This window comes from Spea bombifrons, chromosome 1 (genome assembly GCF_027358695.1).
Source record: "Spea bombifrons isolate aSpeBom1 chromosome 1, aSpeBom1.2.pri, whole genome shotgun sequence".
Classification (NCBI taxonomy): Eukaryota; Metazoa; Chordata; class Amphibia; order Anura; family Pelobatidae; genus Spea; species Spea bombifrons.
Genome location: NC_071087.1, coordinates 114,595,678 through 114,616,482, shown reverse-complemented (window position 1 = coordinate 114,616,482; position 20,805 = coordinate 114,595,678). Strand labels below are relative to the sequence as shown.

The window sequence follows — 20,805 nt, the reverse complement described above, 5'->3', positions numbered from 1 at the left end:
AGCAGCTGATTTTGGATCTCCTGGAACACGATAAACTCAGTGCGGAGCAAGACACAGGAGCAGATGTGGTTTTGGAGGAGCTTGTGGATCAAGGATTGTTGCCTGATAAAGTTAACCCCTTGAGTGTAATGGACTCTGAGTTACAAGTGGCACTAAAACATCTGGGGGATGTGGATCCTCAGCTAAAGCTCCAACTGATTCTGCAGTACAAGGCTGGGGAAAGAGAGAGGGAGGCTGCTGAACGAGAAGCAGAGCGAAAGTATCAGCTGGAACTTCTACGGTTAAAACAATCTAGTCCGTCTCCCCAAAGCATTGTTAACGGGGATAGATGTGCTAACAGACCCCGCCTGGAACACTTTCCAATGCTGGAAAAGGACACTGACCTGGATGTGTTTTTGAGGGGGTTTGAGAAAGTGTGCAGGCAGTACCAGCTGCCCAAGGAAGAGTGGGGAAAGTATTTAACCCCACGTCTGAAGGGGAAAGCCCTGGATGTGTTTGCTTCCTTACCAATGGAAGTTGACCAGGACTATGAGGCCATAAAATCTGCCTTGTTAAAAAGTTTTAACCTCACCCCTGAATTCTACAGGAAAAAGTTTCGAGAAATGCAGCAAGCTACATCGGACAGTTGCACTGAATATGCGGGACAGCTTCGGACTGTTTTCCGGCAATGGACTGCAGGCCTACAAGTTACTACATATGAGGCCCTGGAGGATCTGATGATTCTGGAGCAGTTCCTGAGGACACGAAGTCCGGAGGCCCGAGAGTGGATTCTGGACAGAAAACCCAAGACCACGGCAGAGGCGGCAGATCTGGCTAATGATTATGCCAACAACCGTACTCCAACAACCAAGCGGGTACAAGCATCACAAGGACCATCTACCTGGAAAGGAGCAGCCTACCAGCCACCCACTCCTAAGCCAGCAGGGAGATTATCACCAACACTTTTTCTAGCCAACAGAGCAGGGGCCACATCGGGCCAGGGGGATACCCGCCGGTGTTATCGGTGTAACCAGATTGGGCACCTGAGTGCCACCTGCCCTTCTAAGAGACCATCTCCACGGACAAATGAAAATGGAGGTGCAGCTGGGGGAGCTGCGCCTGTTTTGTTTGTGGCTAGACCAAAGGAGGCGCAAGGAGACAATTTGCAGTGTGTAGCAGTTGAGGAACACCCAGCTGTCTTGTTTGTTTCCAGGGTTCAGGGGAATGAAGAGGAGAACCTACAAAGAGTAACTGTAGGTGGCCGTGTGACTATGGGACTCAGGGATACGGGGGCTGCTTGCACTCTGGTGCGGCCTGAGATGGTAAGATTGGAGGATCTTATCCCTGGGAAGACCATGTCCATCCAAGGAATTGGCGGGGTACGCCCTGCGGTGCCAGTGGCACGTGTGTACCTTGATTGGGGTGTGGGCAAGGGTTTGCGGGAGGTGGGGATATCCGAGGATATTCCTGTTAATGTTTTGCTGGGCAAGGATCTGGGTCGACTTGTTTGCCAGTATGCACCAGTTGAGGAAACCTGCAAACCTGGAGGGCTGGTAGAGGGCCCTGTCCAACCTAAGGTACTGTCTGAAACTTTGGGAGTAGTGGGTAGCTGGGAGGGAGCCCAGAAGGCAGAGGTATGCCTGTCTGAACCAGCACCCAGGATCATGTCTCCTGAAGAGATGAAGGGGGATGTGCACCAAGGGACCAGACCTAGCGAGCAAGCTCTAGGGGAAAAGTATGGTTTGACCTTTGGAGGGGCAGAGTTTCAGGAACAGGGAGTCTGTAGTGGCTCTTCTGGTTCAATGCCCCCTGATACGGAAAAGCATAGTGTGACTATGGGTGATCAGGTAGCCAAGGGATTCAGGGATGCTGGGGATACTTCTGTAAAAGTGCCTTTAGAAGTTGTATGCCCTGAAGGTATTATCCCTGGAAAACTAAAAGGGATTGGGGATGTGTGCTCAACTGTGTCTACAGCACCCGAGCACTTAGATTTGGGTGCAGGAGAAAGTATGCATGATGTTGGGATGTCTGAGGATATTCATATTACTGACTTTTCTCAAAGGGTAAACAAGGGATATATGGACTGTGATGTTTCTGTGTGTCAGCCAAACCCCTGCTTTCATGCTCCAGATGAAATGCTTAATGTAACTCCTAAAGTGCTGGAGGTTAAGAAGCAGGAAGGGGATAGTTTCTCAACTGTGCTTAAGACCCCTAAAGCTGTAAAGTCTGGAGATAAGGAGGAGGGGGAGGAAAATTCACACCTTGTTATACCTTTTGTGTTTTCACTGAGTGGGCAGTGTGAGGGGCAGAATATTTCCCCTGTAGCTGTAGTGGCATACCAGCAAGATGCTGGGGCAACAGCTACAGAGGATAATATAGAATGGGTTGATGAAAAGACAGCTACATTTACCAGTCAGCGAGAAACCCCTCGCCCTGTGGGTGTAGGTGAAGCCAAGAGCCTGGGATCCACACCGGATGCCCAGGACAATGGACACCCGTTTGCTGTCTTGCTTGGGAATGGGCAGCGTTTAGCTATCCGAAGCAGGGCAGAGAAACAAATGGATGAGGCCTTAAAACATCGGAGTAACCTATCGCCAAAGGAAGAGGCTTATTCAAGGGTTAGCAGAGAGTGCTTAGCTATGGTGTGTGCTTTGCAGGAGTTACAGCCATGCTTGTATGGTTGTGACTTCACTATTATAATCTATCACAACTCTTCTCTTCAGGCGGATAGATTAGATGGGAAGTTTAGCAAGTTGCTCAGATGGAGTCCGGTGCTACAGCAGTATAGTTTTACTGGGCGGTGTGACAAGTCAGCTTCTATGGGAACGCTGACTGTTTGTCTTGTCAGGGGGAGACTAGATTTAGGCAGACATAGTAGATCAGCGTGTGCTGACCTCCTCTGTCCACCATCTTAAAGGGGGAGGTGTCATGATTAACTCATATAATGTAGTGGATGCATGGAAGGGTAACCCAGCAGAGGTGGTTAGTTTCTTTGTTTAAGCACTCAATGAGTTAATCTGAGGTTGATTTAATGTGTTTCTTTGTGAATGCCCTCTGTATCTGTTCTGGCTAGAGGTGTCATCTTCCCAAAGGACCCCTGTGGTGATTCATGGCCTAACTGATAAGGATCCTTAGTTATAGGAATTCCATTCCTCTCTTAAGTGGGGGGGGGTTCCATCACCTTTACCCCACCATAACTTATTGGCACATCAAAGACCCGATTCTTGGGGATGGTGTCATATAATCAGCCATGTGGTGAGAGGGGCGTTTGCTTGCAAAAGTCTGATTTAGGGACAATGCAGCGACCTCAAAGCAGAACTCCATGATATACTCTGATCGGAACAACATCATAAGAACCATCTGGACTTAAGGAGTTCCCACAGGCCTACTTATTGGAGAAACTCGTGGGTGAGGGTCCTGTGTTTAAGTCCTATTGCTTTTAAGAACTGTTTGCTGTTTTATTTTTATTTTGTATGTCTTGTTTTTTGTAATTCTGGCACTGTGTAATCTTTGTATTTTTTGTTATTAAAATATTCATAATCCAAGTCTGTCTTTGGGCTCTAGTATCGATATCCACGAACCCTAAGAGAGGATAACACGTTACCGTATTGTTATTGAGTTCTACAGAATATATATATATGTTGTGTGCCCGGGGTGGGTTGATATATATATAGAGATAAAGGTTCTAATTCGGATTTCTCACGAATCCGGTATCAAAATCGTGAGTGGTGGCAGACTACCTGGGGGGATACAGGCAGGATTTGGGGGTTAATTTGGTATAACTGATGCCTTGTTAAGGGGTCTAGTTAGTAAATCCAGAGGCCTGGTGCTATTAACCCCTTCATGCCCATGCCCTCCACACAGTCACGGCTTGGCAAGTAGTCCTGACCGTGACACTGCCTTTTTTTGTAATTCATAAAATGTTGTACTTCCCTAAATCTACTTAAAGCATTCCATATGTTAATTTAAAACTATTATATTTTTTATATAGTTTTTTTATATAGTTTTTTTTATACTTAAAACTATTATACTTGGCATCTTCTGTTGGTGTTGGATTTCATTTTTGCAGTTGGCAATATAGGATTCTGCTGATGTTATTGATGAGCCAGGTCATCATCCCAAATCCACTAAGTGTAAATGTGGATTGACCCATTAAATATTTTTTTTTACTGTTTTAAATCTTGTGTCTTGCTAAGTAAGCAATTGCAAAAGCATTTTTCTTTTACACTTCATTTTGTAGCCACCGTGTGGTCACTCATGTAACATGTCTGAACCTTGCTACCGAGAAAAACAAAACTGTTGGTCTGATTTTGTTAATGTCATCATGTACCCCCCAATAGTGCTGGTTTCTTAACCTTCTCGTGTGAATACAGATTTCTCTTTCGGTAGCTCGGGTGTAGAAAATAGACAGAACTATCTGTGCTCATATGGGGTGTGATTTTTCGAAACAAAGGAGTACCAGATCATGGAAAGAATCTGGATGAATGGCACAGTTGTTTCGAAAGAGGTCAGTTAGAGTTTGTACTTCTGAATAGACTCTTTCTACCAAAAAATAACTCATTCAAACAAGCAATTTGTAAGCAGTATAATCACCATATTAGAACACTATATTATTTTAATGCCGGTTTATATGCAAATTGATGCGCTTTGTCATGTTTACTTACTGTACTGCAGACTATATCGGAGCTATATAAATCAATATAAAATAAATAGGCTATTAACATTTGATTCAGTCCCTTTAAGCACCTCACATCTGTTCTTTTTGTCATTTGTAGCCACAATTTGCTTGGGAAAGTTGGCAATTTTCTTGGGAAAGTTGGCAGTATCAGTTCTTGCTTAGTGGAATGCCTGCGTTGTGTCAAATAATTTTTTAAACTCATTTGTTTTACTGAAAATAGGTTACACCATTCCTTTTAGAATACTGCTTGTTTAGCGGTAGCTGTGTAATCTATTAGCAAATGATAATAAACAAACTCTTATCCAGCTGAGATGATAATAACTCCATTTAAAATACTCTTTTAGCAATAGTCAGCTCAAGTCCTTTATTACTGATAACAAGACAGATTTTATATTCCACACTGAGCCAAGTAACACACCTGAACTAAAGAAGTGACATCAGAAAAAAAAAGTTTAATCTCAATAATGTTCCAATATGTGGACAGGCACCCCTAGCCTTAGTCTTTAAATATCAAAAAAATAACAATGAGAATGACAGTAGTAAGAAGCAACAATTCTGTGTTACATATAGGATAGGTGAGACTTTAACTCATATTTCCCATAAGTTAAAATAGCCACAAGCCTATGCACCACCCTTTTAGGGACACCACGTCATGAAAAAAGATCAATGCTGAAGATGTAACACTGACCCAGAGAGACACTGCATTTGTTTTCCTATGGTTTTAAAGCAGTTTTAGGGAAATCCATGTCTAGGAGATCAGTACTTGCTGTGTCTGACAAAATCAATGTGGTACACAGCGAGTAAGAGACTTGCTCACAAGCCTGTAGTGTGTGTTGGAATGGTACATATAGGTGCCTAACTTATGCATGTGAGTGATATATCATTATCATCATATACTATTAGTTATTATTAGTGATATCATAATATCGTATGAATTCACATATCACCAACATGTTTATAGACTATAAGGCAGTACTTTGATGGTTTGTGTATTGGCACACGTCACACGTCAAAGCATATAGTAATACTCCATTGGATAACTATTTCATAACACAACACCGTTTTACAACACATAAAAGAAGATAACTTCAAAACGGATGTTACAAGAGTTTAAAACCAAACACTTACCTATATAGTTTAATATAAATCCTTGTCCCTTCCCAAAGATCAACCCAGCTGGATCAGAGTGAAACTGTATGGACAGGTCTGGTGAGGATGAGTAGAGTTTTTGAGGTCCAGTGCTTCCAACAAACTGGCCTAAAATCTTTGATGTGATTTCATCTCCGTCATAGATGGTCAGGATGTCATTATTGCTCAGATTCAATCTGAAAAGGGAGCGCATAAAGATTAAAGTTTCATTTTTACTGGCGAACCCGCTCATGCATTACAAAATGATGTCATTAAGGGTATTTAATTAAAATGATGAGGTAAAACCCAGCGAATTGGGATTCCTCTGATTGATTGGCAGATTATTTGAGGATAGCTGGAAAAGGGAACCTATATTAGTGTCCAAATAGTTAAGGTAATAAAAAAGACTTGATATCTTAAATAATGAAATACTGTTCAAGGGTTTTAAAACACTAATATATATTCTACCCTTTTCTTCGCTGCACAACCTTTCACGAACACAATGAAAATTTAATCACAGCCTATTTGACGCCAAAATAATAAACAAAACCGTTTGTGAAAAATCCACTATAGATTCTGTTATTTACGCTCGTCTCTCTTTATTACACTTCCCTCTCAGTTGGGTAATTGTTAATTATTCTGTTATCGTTTAGCAAGAGATTTATTTTCTAATTTGCAGAAGAAGGCAGAAGAATATAAGTGAAATATAGCTTAATATGCTGAGTGATGTATTTTTTTTTCTGAGATTGGACAAAGTGACAAATTGAATTTGCCTCAGAATAATGATGGAAGTTTGGTATAAAAATAGCCTTACATTTTAATCAAAATCAGCAGCGACCCATACAACCTAAGCAAAGAGTATATGTATATATATATATATATATATATATATATATATATATATATATATATATATATATATAACAGTTCCTAGCAAAAGTTGCTGCTCATTCCGAATTTTTTAGGGAATGCTTAAATGTCATGGGACACAAACACAGATTTTGATAAATGTAAATGAAACCCCCAAAAAACATGCATGAATAGGAACCAGATTAATCATATAGGAAACCCAAGTTATTGCTTAGAGATGGAGATTCTCGCACTAGTTGACAGTAAGCTGTATAGCATTGTTCTTAAATGAATTGCATCCGCAAGGGCAATGCTATAAAAAAATACTTTGTGGTGATTATTCATTTTCCAGAGCATAAAAATGCAACAACTCAAATTAGACTTTCTTTGTATTAGGAAGTTTCCAAGAAAAATACTCAGTGACCCTGATCAGCCCGAAAGATGGCATAGCGATTGTGGGCTAAGAAAAAAGCTAGAAATCTTATGACATCTAGACAAATATGTTTTTAATTAAACATATCCCACACAAACTACTAGATTACCTTCAATAAATTATGAGAATTGCTTCTAACCTCAGAGACCTTAACTGTTGCTTTAAATAGTATACTTTATTTCAAACATTCCTCTTAATTCATCAGTTTTTAATTATATGCTATAATAACACATGGAGAAAAAAAAGCTATATTTCTTCCGCTCCCATATTGCCAATAAAGTTGTTCATATAGTAACTGAATTATTAATGGAAGCTATAACGTGTTTTCTTCAGCATAGCGCATTTTAAAATGATCTGGGGTTGTGTTGTTTAATGGGGCACAATACGCTAAAATAAAATAATGTTACTCATAATCAGATTTTTATATGATACTATAACATATTTCTAAAGGAAAATCAACTTGTGCGCTTCTTCTATGGTGTACCTTTGTGTGGAAAAACCAAACAAAACAACGATATGAACACACAATGCATTTTAAGACAAAATTACAGTAATTTGGTGGAGATGTACTTAGTTGGGAATAATCTCCTCAGTAGCCAATGATATGTTTATGCTGATTGCTCAACATGAAGCTCTTTACACCAGAATTACATTTTAAATGGCTCCTACTTTAAAAACAGATTGATTGCGCGACTCTGTTTCTCTTAGGTATATTGACTAAACAGCGCAATGAAGTCGCATCACTATCATTATCTACAGTATGTTTCATGCATGTTATATTTCCTCATACCTCAGCTTTCTTTTATTTAATATAGCCGACATATTTCAAAAAAAAAAAAAAAACCTAATGTTAAACATTTGTGTTTAGTTTGTTAGACGGTGGTAATTGTAGTCATTACTTACAGCTGAATATCAAGAAATATTCTTCTGTCATCACCCACATGGATCCTCCATATGCAGTCTTCTCCCTCTGTGTACAGGTCTGGCCAGTTTGGAGACAGAATGACTCCTGCTGGTGTAGAGAGTTCACCCCCACACATGGCTAAGATGAGAAGATATGTATTATATACATATATATACACAAGTATTTTTATTTTTTAATTTAACAAAATGCAAATTAAGTGAACTGAAGACTAATCTAAATCAAATCGATATTTGATGTGACCACTCGCTGCCTTCAAAACACGATAAATTCTTCTAGGTACACTCACACACGGTCAGGGAGATTGTAGGTATATAGTCAGGTGAATGATTAGACAATTATGCCAAACAGGTGCTAATGATCATCAATTTAATATGTAGGTTGATGAACACAATAATTAACTGAAATGGAAGCAGCTGTGTGACAGGAATAAAAACTATGTGAGAAACAGACAAAATTAAAACAAGGTAAGATGGTTTTACTGCATCAGCAAGGTCTCTCACAGGCAAAAAACTTCAAAGCAGACAGGGGTTTCCAGGTGTTCCTCCCAAGCTCTTTTGAAGAAGCACAAAGAAACGGGCAATGCTGAGGACTGTAGACGCAGTGGTAGGCCAAGGAAACTTGGCACACATCATGCTTACTTCCCTTCGCATTTGGGAGATGTCCAGCAGTACCATCTTGTTCAGCATTGGCAAAAAAACAATAGGACCCCAGTACACTTATCTACTGTCTGGAGACGTCTGGTCAGATGTGGTCTTCATTGATGACTTGCAGACAAAAAGACATACATCTGACATGGAAACAAGGCCAAGCCACTCAACTATCCATCGAAACTCAGGAACTGAGGTGCAGAAAAATGGCAGCAGGTGCTCTGGACTGATGAGTCAAAATTTAAAATATTTGGCTGTAGCAGAAGTAAGTTTGTTCACCAAAGGGTTGGAGAGTAGTACAAGAATGAGTGTTTGCAGGCAACAGTGAAGCATGGTGGAGGTTCTGCAAGTTTGATGCTACATTTCTGCAAATGGAGTTGGGGATTTAGTCAGAATTAATGGTCTCCTCAATGCTGAGAACTAGTACTGGCAGATACTTATCCATTATGCAATATCATCAAGTAGGCATTGGATTGGCTCCAAATGTATCTTGCAGCTTGAGTCCTGGAAGTGATAGTATGGCCCCACAAAGCCCTGATCTCAACATCATCAAGTCTGTCTGGGATGACATAAAGATAGAAAAGCAACTGGGGCTGCCTAAATCCACAGAAGAATTTAGTGCCAAGAACTTAGTTCCAAAATCTTGGAAATATTAATGTTATTTTAAAGGCAAAGGGTGGTCACATAAAATACTGCTTTGATTTAGATTTCTCTTTTGTTCGCTCACTTTGCGTTTGTTGTTAAAAATAAACTATTAACTTGTTTATTTTTGGAAGCCTTCTTACATTAAAGCATTTTTTCCACCCGACTAAAACTTTTGCACATTACTGTATATTTCTAAACAATTTCGAAAAAATGGATCTTAATTAATGGCAAAAAAACATGTTTAGATAAAAACTGTCATCAAATCTAAAGATACAACCAAATGAGAACTTATCTAAAAAAATGCAAATCAAATGTATGTACATTAGATGGGAAGCGTGTTTAATGGAACATGCATTCACACAAATATTTACTAAACTAAATTGCTAAATTACTAACAGCTGGAAGGGGGTGGGGGTTCTCAGAACCAAAAGGTGGAGGTTGAATGGCACCAGGCAATTCAACAAAATTCCCCTTTCACTGCTGGAATTTGGTGTGGGACAAATTGTCATTGGATGGTTAATTAGACAACCTAATATTCAGTCGAACATTTCCTCATTGTAATCATTGTGTAAAGAGGGCTAGTGGCTCTTAAGAATTATCAATAACTTGATGGAGGCTGCAGAGAAACATCTTAATGACAAGTTTATCACTGTGGTCTGTGAATCAGGGTGGTGTGCCTCAATTGCCTGCAGGCAAGACTTATTCACATATCTGTCTCGAATAGAGACAATCATTTTGTTGATTACATGTCCATACGCATTCCAAGAAGCCACACTTACCTCGACAGAGTGGTTCTGTATCATTCCAGTATGGATCTTTTATGTTGATACACTCAATTACTGCTGGTCCTTGTTCCAGAGAGTGACCAGGATCACAAGTAAACTCAATCACTGCCCCAATGCTGTAAGTAGGGTCTGTGGTTGTAAAGTTACCATTCTGGATATAAGGTTCATAGCAATGTCCTCGTTCAAATGCTAGAAAAAAAGAATTTCACAGAAAAGTGAAGATCATATTCTCATATCTTTAATTGGAGTAAAAGAGTAATTTCACAGCAACAAGCCCTTTATATGTTTTTTTTTTCCAGTATGTCTTAGGTATGTTCATGTTATTGTTAATTTTGTTTGGTTGATGTTAATTGTTTTAGTGTTATTTTCAGTTCTTTATTCTACCTTAAGCATTAGATGCTCTATAAATAAAATGTAATAATAATATAAATAAACAATAATTAGAAAGGGAGTTAAACAATCTTACACACAGTATTGGGCAAATGGCCTATGTTAGTGTTCTATAGAAAACTAGCACAACAACCTTTCCTTCCTTGCCAGTGGAACTCAGTGATACAAACAATAATTTGACAGAACTTCTCCGGTATTCTGTTTAATGGAACTAATTGATTTTTGGATCAAATGAAAGTGATTTAAAGTTCATTTGAAATAAATCAAAACATCAATTTAGCCTTAGGCTGCAATTACAACAGTAAAATAAGTAAAATAAGCGAATGTATTTTAAACATTTTTTTGAAATGCAGTCACTTTCTGCACAAGCACATACAGCACTACATATCTTGGAGACAGAAACTTCACAAAGAGCCATTCTGTTCAAAAAATCGTCAATTCTTCTCTTCTCGCGGAGCAAGAGAAGCATTTCTGCAGGTCTTTGCAAATCTGTCTTCTTTATTTTAACCTCTTCGAGCGCATCTGTAAAAGGGCGGAGCCATGGGGACAGCCCTTCCCCTGTTCCTCCAGTCAGGGGAGGGGGTGTGCCTGGAGGCTCCGGCCTTTTGTATAAGTGCCCTGGGAGGTATGGTTCATGGAGAATCGAATGAAGAAAGAAGACACAGGCATAAGAAGACAAAGAAAGAAGACAGAAGAACAAGAAGAGGCAAGAGAAGAGCTGCAGGAAAGGAGACAGGGACACGGAAGAGGTCGTGGAGACATTGAGAGAGAGAGTGTGAGAGAGCGTGAATGAGAGCGTTAGGGAGTATGAGAGAGAGTGTGAAAAAACAACACAATGCAAACAAAAATTCATAGCTTAATTTTGATTTGTTTCGTTGGGGTCCCTCTTGTTTGCAAATTGACAAAATCAGCAAGTTTAAGGTTTGTTAAACTTAAAATTTGTACGAATCTGAATTCACAAGTCTAATATATATGTTCTAAGAAGGGAAATATATAAAAACTCATTTTTTTTTATTTCCCTCTTTAAATCTTCATTTACCTTCAAAGCGAACATTAAACCCAGGAGCAGTTTTGGACTCATCTGTAGAAAATTCAATTCTTACACAAGATCCTTCACTAATCAGACCCTCAAACGGCACAGTTTCTGTCTTGGTAGAATCAAAGAGAACTTTTCCACTACTGTAAACAGCCAGCCTAAAAAAAGGATTAAAAGTAAACAATGTTCAAGTCCTTTAAATGTTTAAAAAAGGATTTACCAGTGGACAATAGTCCTAAGGACTCTACTACTAACAACAGTTAAAATTATATGAAATTCCAAATTTGTAATGATAAAGGCATTCAAAAAATATTAAAACGTGGGCATTGCAATTTTAAATCTCCTCATAACCCAGAACACTGATTGTGGTGAACAAGCTAGAAAAGCATTCCTAATTGTGACTTTGCCCTATGAGATGCAAAACTGGTCTGCATGCTGATTTTAACCCATTAATATTGGGCAATCGTTATGCAGTGTAGTACTTCCTGTTTTAAGCAAATATTCAAATTGGCAGGGGTAGATGACCAAATCAGAATTCTTTAGACCAACACAAGCCATGTCACTTTGTATGATGAAGAAACGTGAATTGTCCAAACATTAATTGACATTAAAGACATCCATCGACTTACTTAATAACCACTGACCTAACAAATTACTCATATGAAGGTTGGTCTTTGAATCATGAAGACCTTTGTGTAATGCTGCTGAGCAATTACCTTATTAATGCATAAAATCTTATATTTTTCAATGATTTCAAGATGGACCAGGGCTGTGCTTATAACTAACAGGACCTAGGTCAAGCTTCTCCCATTGCCCCCAGTCTAATCCTATTCTGGTGAACTACAGCAGGGAACAAGGTCAACGTGGTGGAGATGTCTGTGCGGGCAGTTGCACACCTCCAGGCTATTGTGCCTGCTGATGGACCAAGAGGCAACAATCTTTGTAACCAATGTTATTTCTAACCTGTCGTTTTCACCCAGGATAAATTTTTCAAAATGCAGATGTAGTTTCTGTCCTTTGGGAGCATCTACAGTCCACGCACAGAAGAGATTGTTGCTGTAGTTACTGGGGAAATTTGGAGAAAGTACTCTTCCAACAGTAGCATTTTTTACTCTGCCTCCGCATGGAGCTGTGGATAAAAACATACAACATACAATTTCAGCACAAGAAGCAGACTCTACTAAAGAAGACATTAATGTAACAGCCATAGGCAGCTCTTTTGCAACTACAGGTGCCTGGGTGATCCCAATACAGTTACATACACCTACAAACCTTATTAGAGGAAATTCTACCTTTACCAAAAGCAATTATGCCTACTATACTTGTATTGCAATTCTTAGTCTTAGTGGCTATTTTACCCAGGGTCATTTAGGTCTATGATACCACTGGGTCCTGGCATTTAAGGCACATTAGCCATGATTTTATGGTCTGTGTGACTGTAAAGTAGACACTAGCTGCAGGCTTATAAAGTGTTGGCCTGCTTTGTAGTGTTATATAATTATGAAGTAGTCTCAACTCTATCTAGTGTAACAGCCTTGGGAAGAAGACAATCTTTAGTCCAAGGTACACCTGCCATTCTACTGGGTTAAAAAAAACAATTGTTCTTAAGTAAATAGAAAAAATGTTGAACAAAATGTCCGTCTTAAAAATATCACACATTTTTACCCCCTTCAAGTCAAACAGTTCCAAACCCATTTCATCTCCCCACACCTAAGCTGCAACTCTATTAAAATACTGGTGAAAACAGTGTTTATAATGATATCAGGCACCACGGGTATTGGGGAGACCCATTAAAATATATCTTTTTTTACATTACCATACCTTTACAGATAGGCTCTTTGCTACTCCAGTGTGGTTTAGAAGCATTGATACATGAAAGGTTTTGGGATCCCTCCAGTTCATATCCCATATTACAGTGGAAATGGGCTTTTCCACCTGCGTGCAGGCCCACAACATTCACTTCTCCATAATCAGGTCTCCGAGGGAAAGTGCAGCTCAGCATGAAAACTAGCAAAAACAAACACATTTCACTCAACAGGATCTGTGAGGGCCTTTTCAAAAAACCTTCTCCAGGTAGCGTTAAATATAAAGACATCCCTGATAATGAAGTTAAGTGAGTTAAAAAGTGTCCACATAGTTTTGGGGTTCTGTCGATACCCTATACATATTCGTCATTGTTTTTGCAAGGGTTTTGTAGTGGGAAAACTTTCTGTCTTTTGGAACTTCCGTGGATCCAAACAGTTATTATTTTTTAAGCAGGTAAGGGTCGACAGCTATATTTGTGTCTACTTATGCAGTGCTAAGGAAATACATTTACCACTAGACCTGTCCATTTATCCATAGATTTTATGCGTATATACCGAGGCTGATGCAAGAGGACCTTCAGTATCCCCAGATTACAGGATCCTTAACATATAAGTTCTTAAAACACCACATGTGATTGGCTAGGATCGGTCATGTGGTCCTGAAAATATACTGCTAACTGGTATATTTGCTTGTATTATCCTGAATTTACATTTCCTTGTAAAGTGTTAGACAAAGAAAAAATATGCAAGTCTACACAGCATCTCTTTTGCGTCGAAAACAATCTATCCTTTAAAATTGTAGTCCAAAAAAACAATCTCTTAGGTCTTGAAAGACAAATGTTTAAAAGCAATTCACTTCAGAGAAAAAAATGATGCCTTCATCTAATCAAACAGATCAACTCATGGAAGAAGGCTGTATACAGATGGTTTTATTTTCAAAATGAAAATGCTCTTGCTTCTCCAGGGCTTTGATAAATATCAAATTTCAGTTGTACATCTTCATACACGGCAATAAAGCACAGCAGGGTGTGTGCTGGAAATGGGTTTTTGTTTTGGATATAAATTGGGATATCACTCAATGTTAATGTCATTTTTTTTTTGTGATGCACATTTTTGGTTGATATAAAACATACAGAGACTGAATATGTTTCTATTTCCATTAATTCTCTGAAAATCCAATAGTCTGATGAACTATTTTCTCTGAAAGTAGAATAAGAGGCTTTAAGAGACTCACAATGGTTTTAGGGAAAATAAAAACGGTCCTCATAAGAAAACATATCTACGTGACGTTACAAACCACTCAGCATTTACTACAACATAGACTCGGAAAATACGCAAATAAGGAGCGTACTCCCTAAGTCACAGTCTGTGTTTGTGATGCAGTCATAGCTTCTAATTTTTGTTGATAAGATCCTCTGCTATTGATATAATACATAGGTACTTTATGATAATGAATAATTATAGACAGGGACAGACAAATGTCCTTAATTAATATAATAGTGAATTCAATTACCATACCTTTTTTCTACACCTCAAATTGTTTTTATGCTTTTCTGTTTTTTTTTTTTATATATTAATCCATCCCTATTTGTAGAATGCTAACGGGGGCTATGCTGCTACAAAATGATGTGGAAAATGTTTCTGAAATGTTAACGCACATGTTGCATAGTATATGGTTCGTCGTTTAGAATGTTATTGAATACTGCTACCTAATATTGAGATTCATCGTAATAAGTGAATATAACGCTTCCGCAACAAACTTACTTTGATAATGAAGTTGGAAGGTTCCAATTGCATCATCTTGGAATGTCTTGAAATAAACTGAGAGGCTGTTGGTTGGACTACGGATGACTTGACCTTCAACCAGAAGTGTTTCGTTTGCTAAAACTACCAGGCCATTTTGTCCTTCTCCGCGAATGGCAAGCTGTTCTCCCTGAGACAAATTTACGCTTTTCACCTGCAAGAATCAAATATAATGCATCTTAAAGTTATATATATATATATATACATATATATATATATATCTGGTAAAAAAGAACAGCATATAAAATAAAATAGAACATATAAAATACACTAACTGCGTTTGTCGTCCATTTTTATATGGTCAGGGAAATTACGTTATCAAAATCCTGGTCAGCTGCCAGTATATCAATTACTACAACAAAACATAATTCCACAATGATAAGAAAGAAAAAAAAGTCAGTGAATTACACATTTGAAGAACTGGTTTTTAGTAAGGTGATCCCATGCTCTGTGTCATGGTGTCTCATGCTTAAGCACAAGACCAATGCCTGACTACAGAGGTGCATTAAGGTGGGTGCCACCCAGGCGCCTAAATAACCATTACATGATGTGTTACAGAGAGCACAAGCTGCAGTGAAGACAGGGCTCTGCATGAAGTAAGAGAAGGGAGAGGTGGCGAATAGCTGCATGGATTGTATAATATTGAGTGAGTGCATGTATGCATGTTTCTGTGTATGGTGTTTGAGTAAATGTGTGTTATTGTATGGTGTTGGAGAGTGCATGTGTAACTGTATGGAGTCAGTGTGTGCCAGTATATAGTGTTTGAGTGTCAGCGGTGATATATATCTATATATATATATATATATATATATATATATATATATACATGTGTGTATGATGTTAGAGTGTGTTTGTACTGTGGGGCAGGGGGCACTGCACCCAGACACCACTAACTTTAAACTTAACAACAGTTTACTCTTTAACATGTTATTTTCTTTGGAAACTAAGTTAGTTCAAAACATTCAGCATCACCGTAGGTATCAGAGTTGCACAAAGTTTTGCTAATTAACTTTGGGAAATTGAAGATAGATGGAATAATAATGCTCTTGAAGCCCTACTGTGGTACAAAATTGTTGGCATAATCTTAATTTGGAAAGCCTCCACTGAGATTTTGCTTCATTATCATCATATAATGATTTAAACTAAAAATCTACTTTTGATTCAGAAATTCATGCTGAGAATGGTGAGATCCATAAATATTAATATTATCAACGTGTCAGATCCAACAGATAAAATAAAAAGTCGATTTTAAATGTTCAGTTCAAATTGAATGTAAATACAAATAAAATGTTCCTATATAATGTATTTTAAAAAGAATGTATGGATGTATCAAAATAGCAAATTGTAAACAGATCTTACAGACATATATTTTTTATAATAATGAAATATGAAATAATTTAATATCAATACACTTCAACACCTAATTTTACCTATTTTTATATGAAACACTCTGAATTTTCAACTGTTATTGTACTGTACTAATCATAATTCTTCCTAACTATGCCCTTTGGAGGTCAAATCTATTCTTGCCTCTTAGTCCTTTTCTTGAGAAAAGGAGATCCTGGAGGTAATAAAACCATAGATCCACATAAAACTTCCCCTAATCAGCATTCCTGGTCATATTACAAATTATTTTGTTATACATTAGCAACACTGTATTATTGATTATATTTATTTCAATTACATGTAATGGACATTCACAAAATAGTCCAAATTGGTAAAATGAGTAAAATGAAGGCAATAACCTTTTAAATAAAATTCTTAAAAAAATAAAAGACAGAAAAGTGATGCGTGCATGTGTATTTACCTTGTTTGCTATGAAGACCTTGGTGCAACCAATTACCATCAGAAGTCACATAATTAGTTTAATAAAGTCCACCTATGTGCAATTTAAGTGTCACATGATCTCTCACATGATCTCAGTATACACACCTGTTCAGAAAGGCCTACAATACCACTGAGCAAAGGGGAACCACCAAGCAAGCGTCACCATGAAGACCAAGGAGCTCTCCAAACATGTCAAGGACAAAGTTGTGGAGAAGTACAGATCAGGGTTGGGTTATTAAAAAACGTTGAACATCCCACGGGGCACCATTAAATCCATTATCAAGAAAGGGAAAGACAAGGAAAGACAAGAATATGGCACCACAACAAACCTGCCAAGAGAGGGCCGCCCATCAAAACTCACAGAACAGACAAGGAGGACATTAATCAGAGAGGCAACAAAGAGACCAAAACAACCCAGAAGGAGCTGCAAAGCTCCACAGCGGAGATAAAAGTATCTGTTCATCTGACCAGTTTAAGCTTTTGAGTATTGGGCATTAAAGAAAACGCTATGTCTGACACAAATCCAACACCTCACATCCCCCCAAGAACACCATCCCCAAAGAGAAGCACGGTGGTGGCAGCATCATACCCTGGGGATGTTTTTAATTGGCAGGGACTGGGAAACTGGTCAGGATTAAAAGAATGATGGATTGTACTAAATACAGGGAAATTCCTTAGGGAAACCTGTTTTAGTCTTCCAAAGATTTGAGACATGTGGGACAGAGGGTCACCTTCCAGCAGGACTCTGTGTATACTGCTAAAGCAACATTCGAGTGGTTTAAGGGGAAACATTTAAATGTCTTGGAATGGCCTAGTCAAAGCCCAGACCTCAATCCCATTGAGAATCTGTGGTATGATTTAAAGATTGCTGTACACTAGCGGAACCCATCCAACGTAAAGGAGCTGGAGCAGTTCTGCCTTGACGGATGGACAAAAATCCCAGTGGCTAGATGTCAAAAGCTTATAGAGACGTACCTCAAGAGACTTGCAGGTGGCTCTACAAAGTATTGACTTTGGAGGGGTGAATAGTTGTGCATGCTCAAGTTTCACAATAAAAAATATTTTGCATCTTCAAAGTGGTAGGCATGTTGTGTAAATCAAATGATAGAAACCCCCCAAAAATCCTTTTTAATTCCAGATGCAACAATATAGGAAAAAATGACAAGGGGGTGAATACTTTTGCAAGAAACTGTATATGTCTTAGTATGTCAATTCTAGTCATACCCCTTGAATTTTTGTATTGTAAGAAGCGCTGCATAAATTGTTGACATTATATAAATAAAAGATAATAATAAACTAATAACATTAATAATAATATCTGTAAAATCTGTTTACAATTTGCCTTTGAGATCCCTTTGGAATATCTTCCATATATATATATATATATATATATATATATAGGAAGAAAAACACCAAACCTATATATCCAAAGATAAAACTAAAGCTAGCCATGCATTGTTCAGCACACTCCATATGGTGCATTTATTTTTAGACGTATCAATGACGCATGTCAGAAAATAACAAGACCAATTGTCACGCAAACAATTGCCTTGTAACATTTCGTTTCATTCATCCTTTTTGCTGGGAACATTTGTCATGTCACACAAAATTGGGCACTGATTGTTGTCATAAAAAAACTGAGATAAGGTTCATACAAATGTGTGTATTTTTAGGTAACAAGCCCACAGCTAAATTGCCAGCCCTGTAAAGGTTTATTTGCTTAGCGTGCAATTAATGGAACAGCAATGAGATTAATATGTTGAATATAGGTATAAGAATTAGGATTGGGTATAAAGACTCCATGCGCCTTTCACATGTTAATTTGTATCAACAGAAACTTTGTATTGCAACAACACAATCACAACCCCATTTTACACAAACACATGTGTGTTTGACAGATACTGTATTTCAACACCATAGATCACTTCTTTCGATGCGTCATAAGCGAACCATTTTATTTTTTCCTCTAATTAAATGCTTCATCTCTATTGATTAAAAATGTCATAAAATGGAAAAATCCCAAGACTGGATCAGCGCTGTAAAAGAATATTGCAGCTTGTCCTCTTTCAGTACACCACGCAGTAAATAACATTTTAACTGCTCCCAGGAAAACAATCTTTAAAAACAGAAACCCTTTTAACGGATTCCACTTAAAATTAGAAATTTATGGAGCTTTATATCACCAGGCAACATCAAGTTAAACAGTGAGACAAAATAAGCTATTAAACCACCAGGTCTCTCCCAACAATCAATAAATGCATTTCCATTTAGAAATTACCTTTATTTATTTAATCGTTCAGTAGTTAATGCCATATCCTTTAGGATCACATTTAATTGTAAGTGAATGCAAGCCCACTTTACATATTGGTGAAAAACTATAACTATGCTTCATGTCTGAATTTTTCATAGCGTGTCCTTGATCTTTCCTCTTTTCTCCAGAATCTAAAGCTTTGCAACTATGCAGTCAGTCTTAGATTTTGTGCACTGGAAACAATTAGCTTTGAAGGTAATTAATTCTTTGCAGGGCTAAGTTGTAAGTCCTTTAAAGTTGATTTTCCTAGATTTCAAAAGTGCATGCATCAATTTATCTGGTAGGAGGCCAAGGCTGGAAAATGATTGTCCTATCCAAGGGTTGGGGTGTATTCTACCATCCTATATTGGGTCCCCAAATGAACAACCGTGGAAGCTCTGCACCAAACACTTTCTGGTCCTGATTTCCACATCGGAAATCGAGTCTTAGGGCTGCACCCTGTCATGCTACTTACTGGTGCTGATAAGCAATAGAGCTGGTACCATTATGGAGGGGTGGATGGGCTCTCATGTGAAAAAAGGGTGTAGAGCCAGCATATTTATAGCATTCCCAGTTTTGTGGTTTCCCTTAGCATGTGCCTAGTGGATAAATGTTCAGGTTTGTGTACTCCTTGTAGATGCCTTCTTGAGGCCACATGACCTGTGTTATGAATTGCATTATCATCTGCCTTACAATGATTAGACTGGATTTGATTTCATATGAGTAAATCCATACTCAAGAGCATTTTATTTTGCAGAGAAAGAGAGAGAGAGAGAGAGAGAGGGATACGTGTGAGGAGAGAGAGAGAGGACAGTCATTTCTAACTAAGGTAACAAGAAGTCAAAAAGTTAAAGGAACAAAACAGTGTGTCTTCTGTGTGCGAATAAAAAGGACTTTTTTTGTGTGAAAATCGCCATCATTATGGGTGCATTATAACAGCAGCCACGTCATTACAGCCTGACATGCACAATTACCTCCATAATAAGTGCTGGATAAGACATTTCCAACACCAGAATAGTGAAGAAATACTACATAAAACCATCTGCTATTCCCCCAGAGAGAAAAAAATGCATTCAAGGAAGTGTAACAACAAATTTATAACAATACTATGATTGTGTTATTATTATAACAACTCATATAACTGCAGATATATGAGCAGAAAATCTCTTTTTATTCGATTTGGGCACCGATAAATCTGCCATCAGAATGTAAGCACTTCAGAGCGAAAGTAATAAATGATTTTGAAATATCAGCTACATTCCACATCTGTTTTTCTATTGGGACAAACTCTTGACTTCACTTGAGTGCCTATCTCTGGCTTGTGTAGATAAATGATGGTTTGAAGTGCAGTACTGTAAATACAACATTGTGTAACAGGTAATATTAGATTGTCTTCCAGTTCCTGGTACGCACAGGAGTAACCCAAACTGTTGCCCACCCCATGCAAACTGTGCTTGGGGGTATCCCTCTGTTCATATGTGTTGTAGATCCAAATGCCCAAGGCCACTGATTGCAGTGAGTGGGTATAGGTAGAGATGGATTTCTAGTTTATTTCTGTGGTTTAAAGCATATATAATTATGTCTG

General features: G+C 38.2%; 1 protein-coding gene across 1 annotated transcript in view; it reads right to left on the bottom strand.

Annotated features, from left to right (window-relative positions):
* The window catches only part of SEZ6L (seizure related 6 homolog like), a 141,010-nt gene that overhangs the window by 12,317 nt on the left and 107,888 nt on the right, over nucleotides 1-20,805 (bottom strand). The window contains exons 4-10 of the mRNA XM_053469338.1: nucleotides 15,065-15,257; nucleotides 13,317-13,502; nucleotides 12,459-12,624; nucleotides 11,499-11,653; nucleotides 10,064-10,258; nucleotides 7,971-8,109; nucleotides 5,786-5,982 (exon numbers count right to left, since the gene is read on the bottom strand). Of these exons, the coding sequence (XP_053325313.1) occupies nucleotides 5,786-5,982; nucleotides 7,971-8,109; nucleotides 10,064-10,258; nucleotides 11,499-11,653; nucleotides 12,459-12,624; nucleotides 13,317-13,502; nucleotides 15,065-15,257 (1,231 nt within the window). The remainder of the gene's footprint in view (nucleotides 1-5,785; nucleotides 5,983-7,970; nucleotides 8,110-10,063; nucleotides 10,259-11,498; nucleotides 11,654-12,458; nucleotides 12,625-13,316; nucleotides 13,503-15,064; nucleotides 15,258-20,805) is intronic.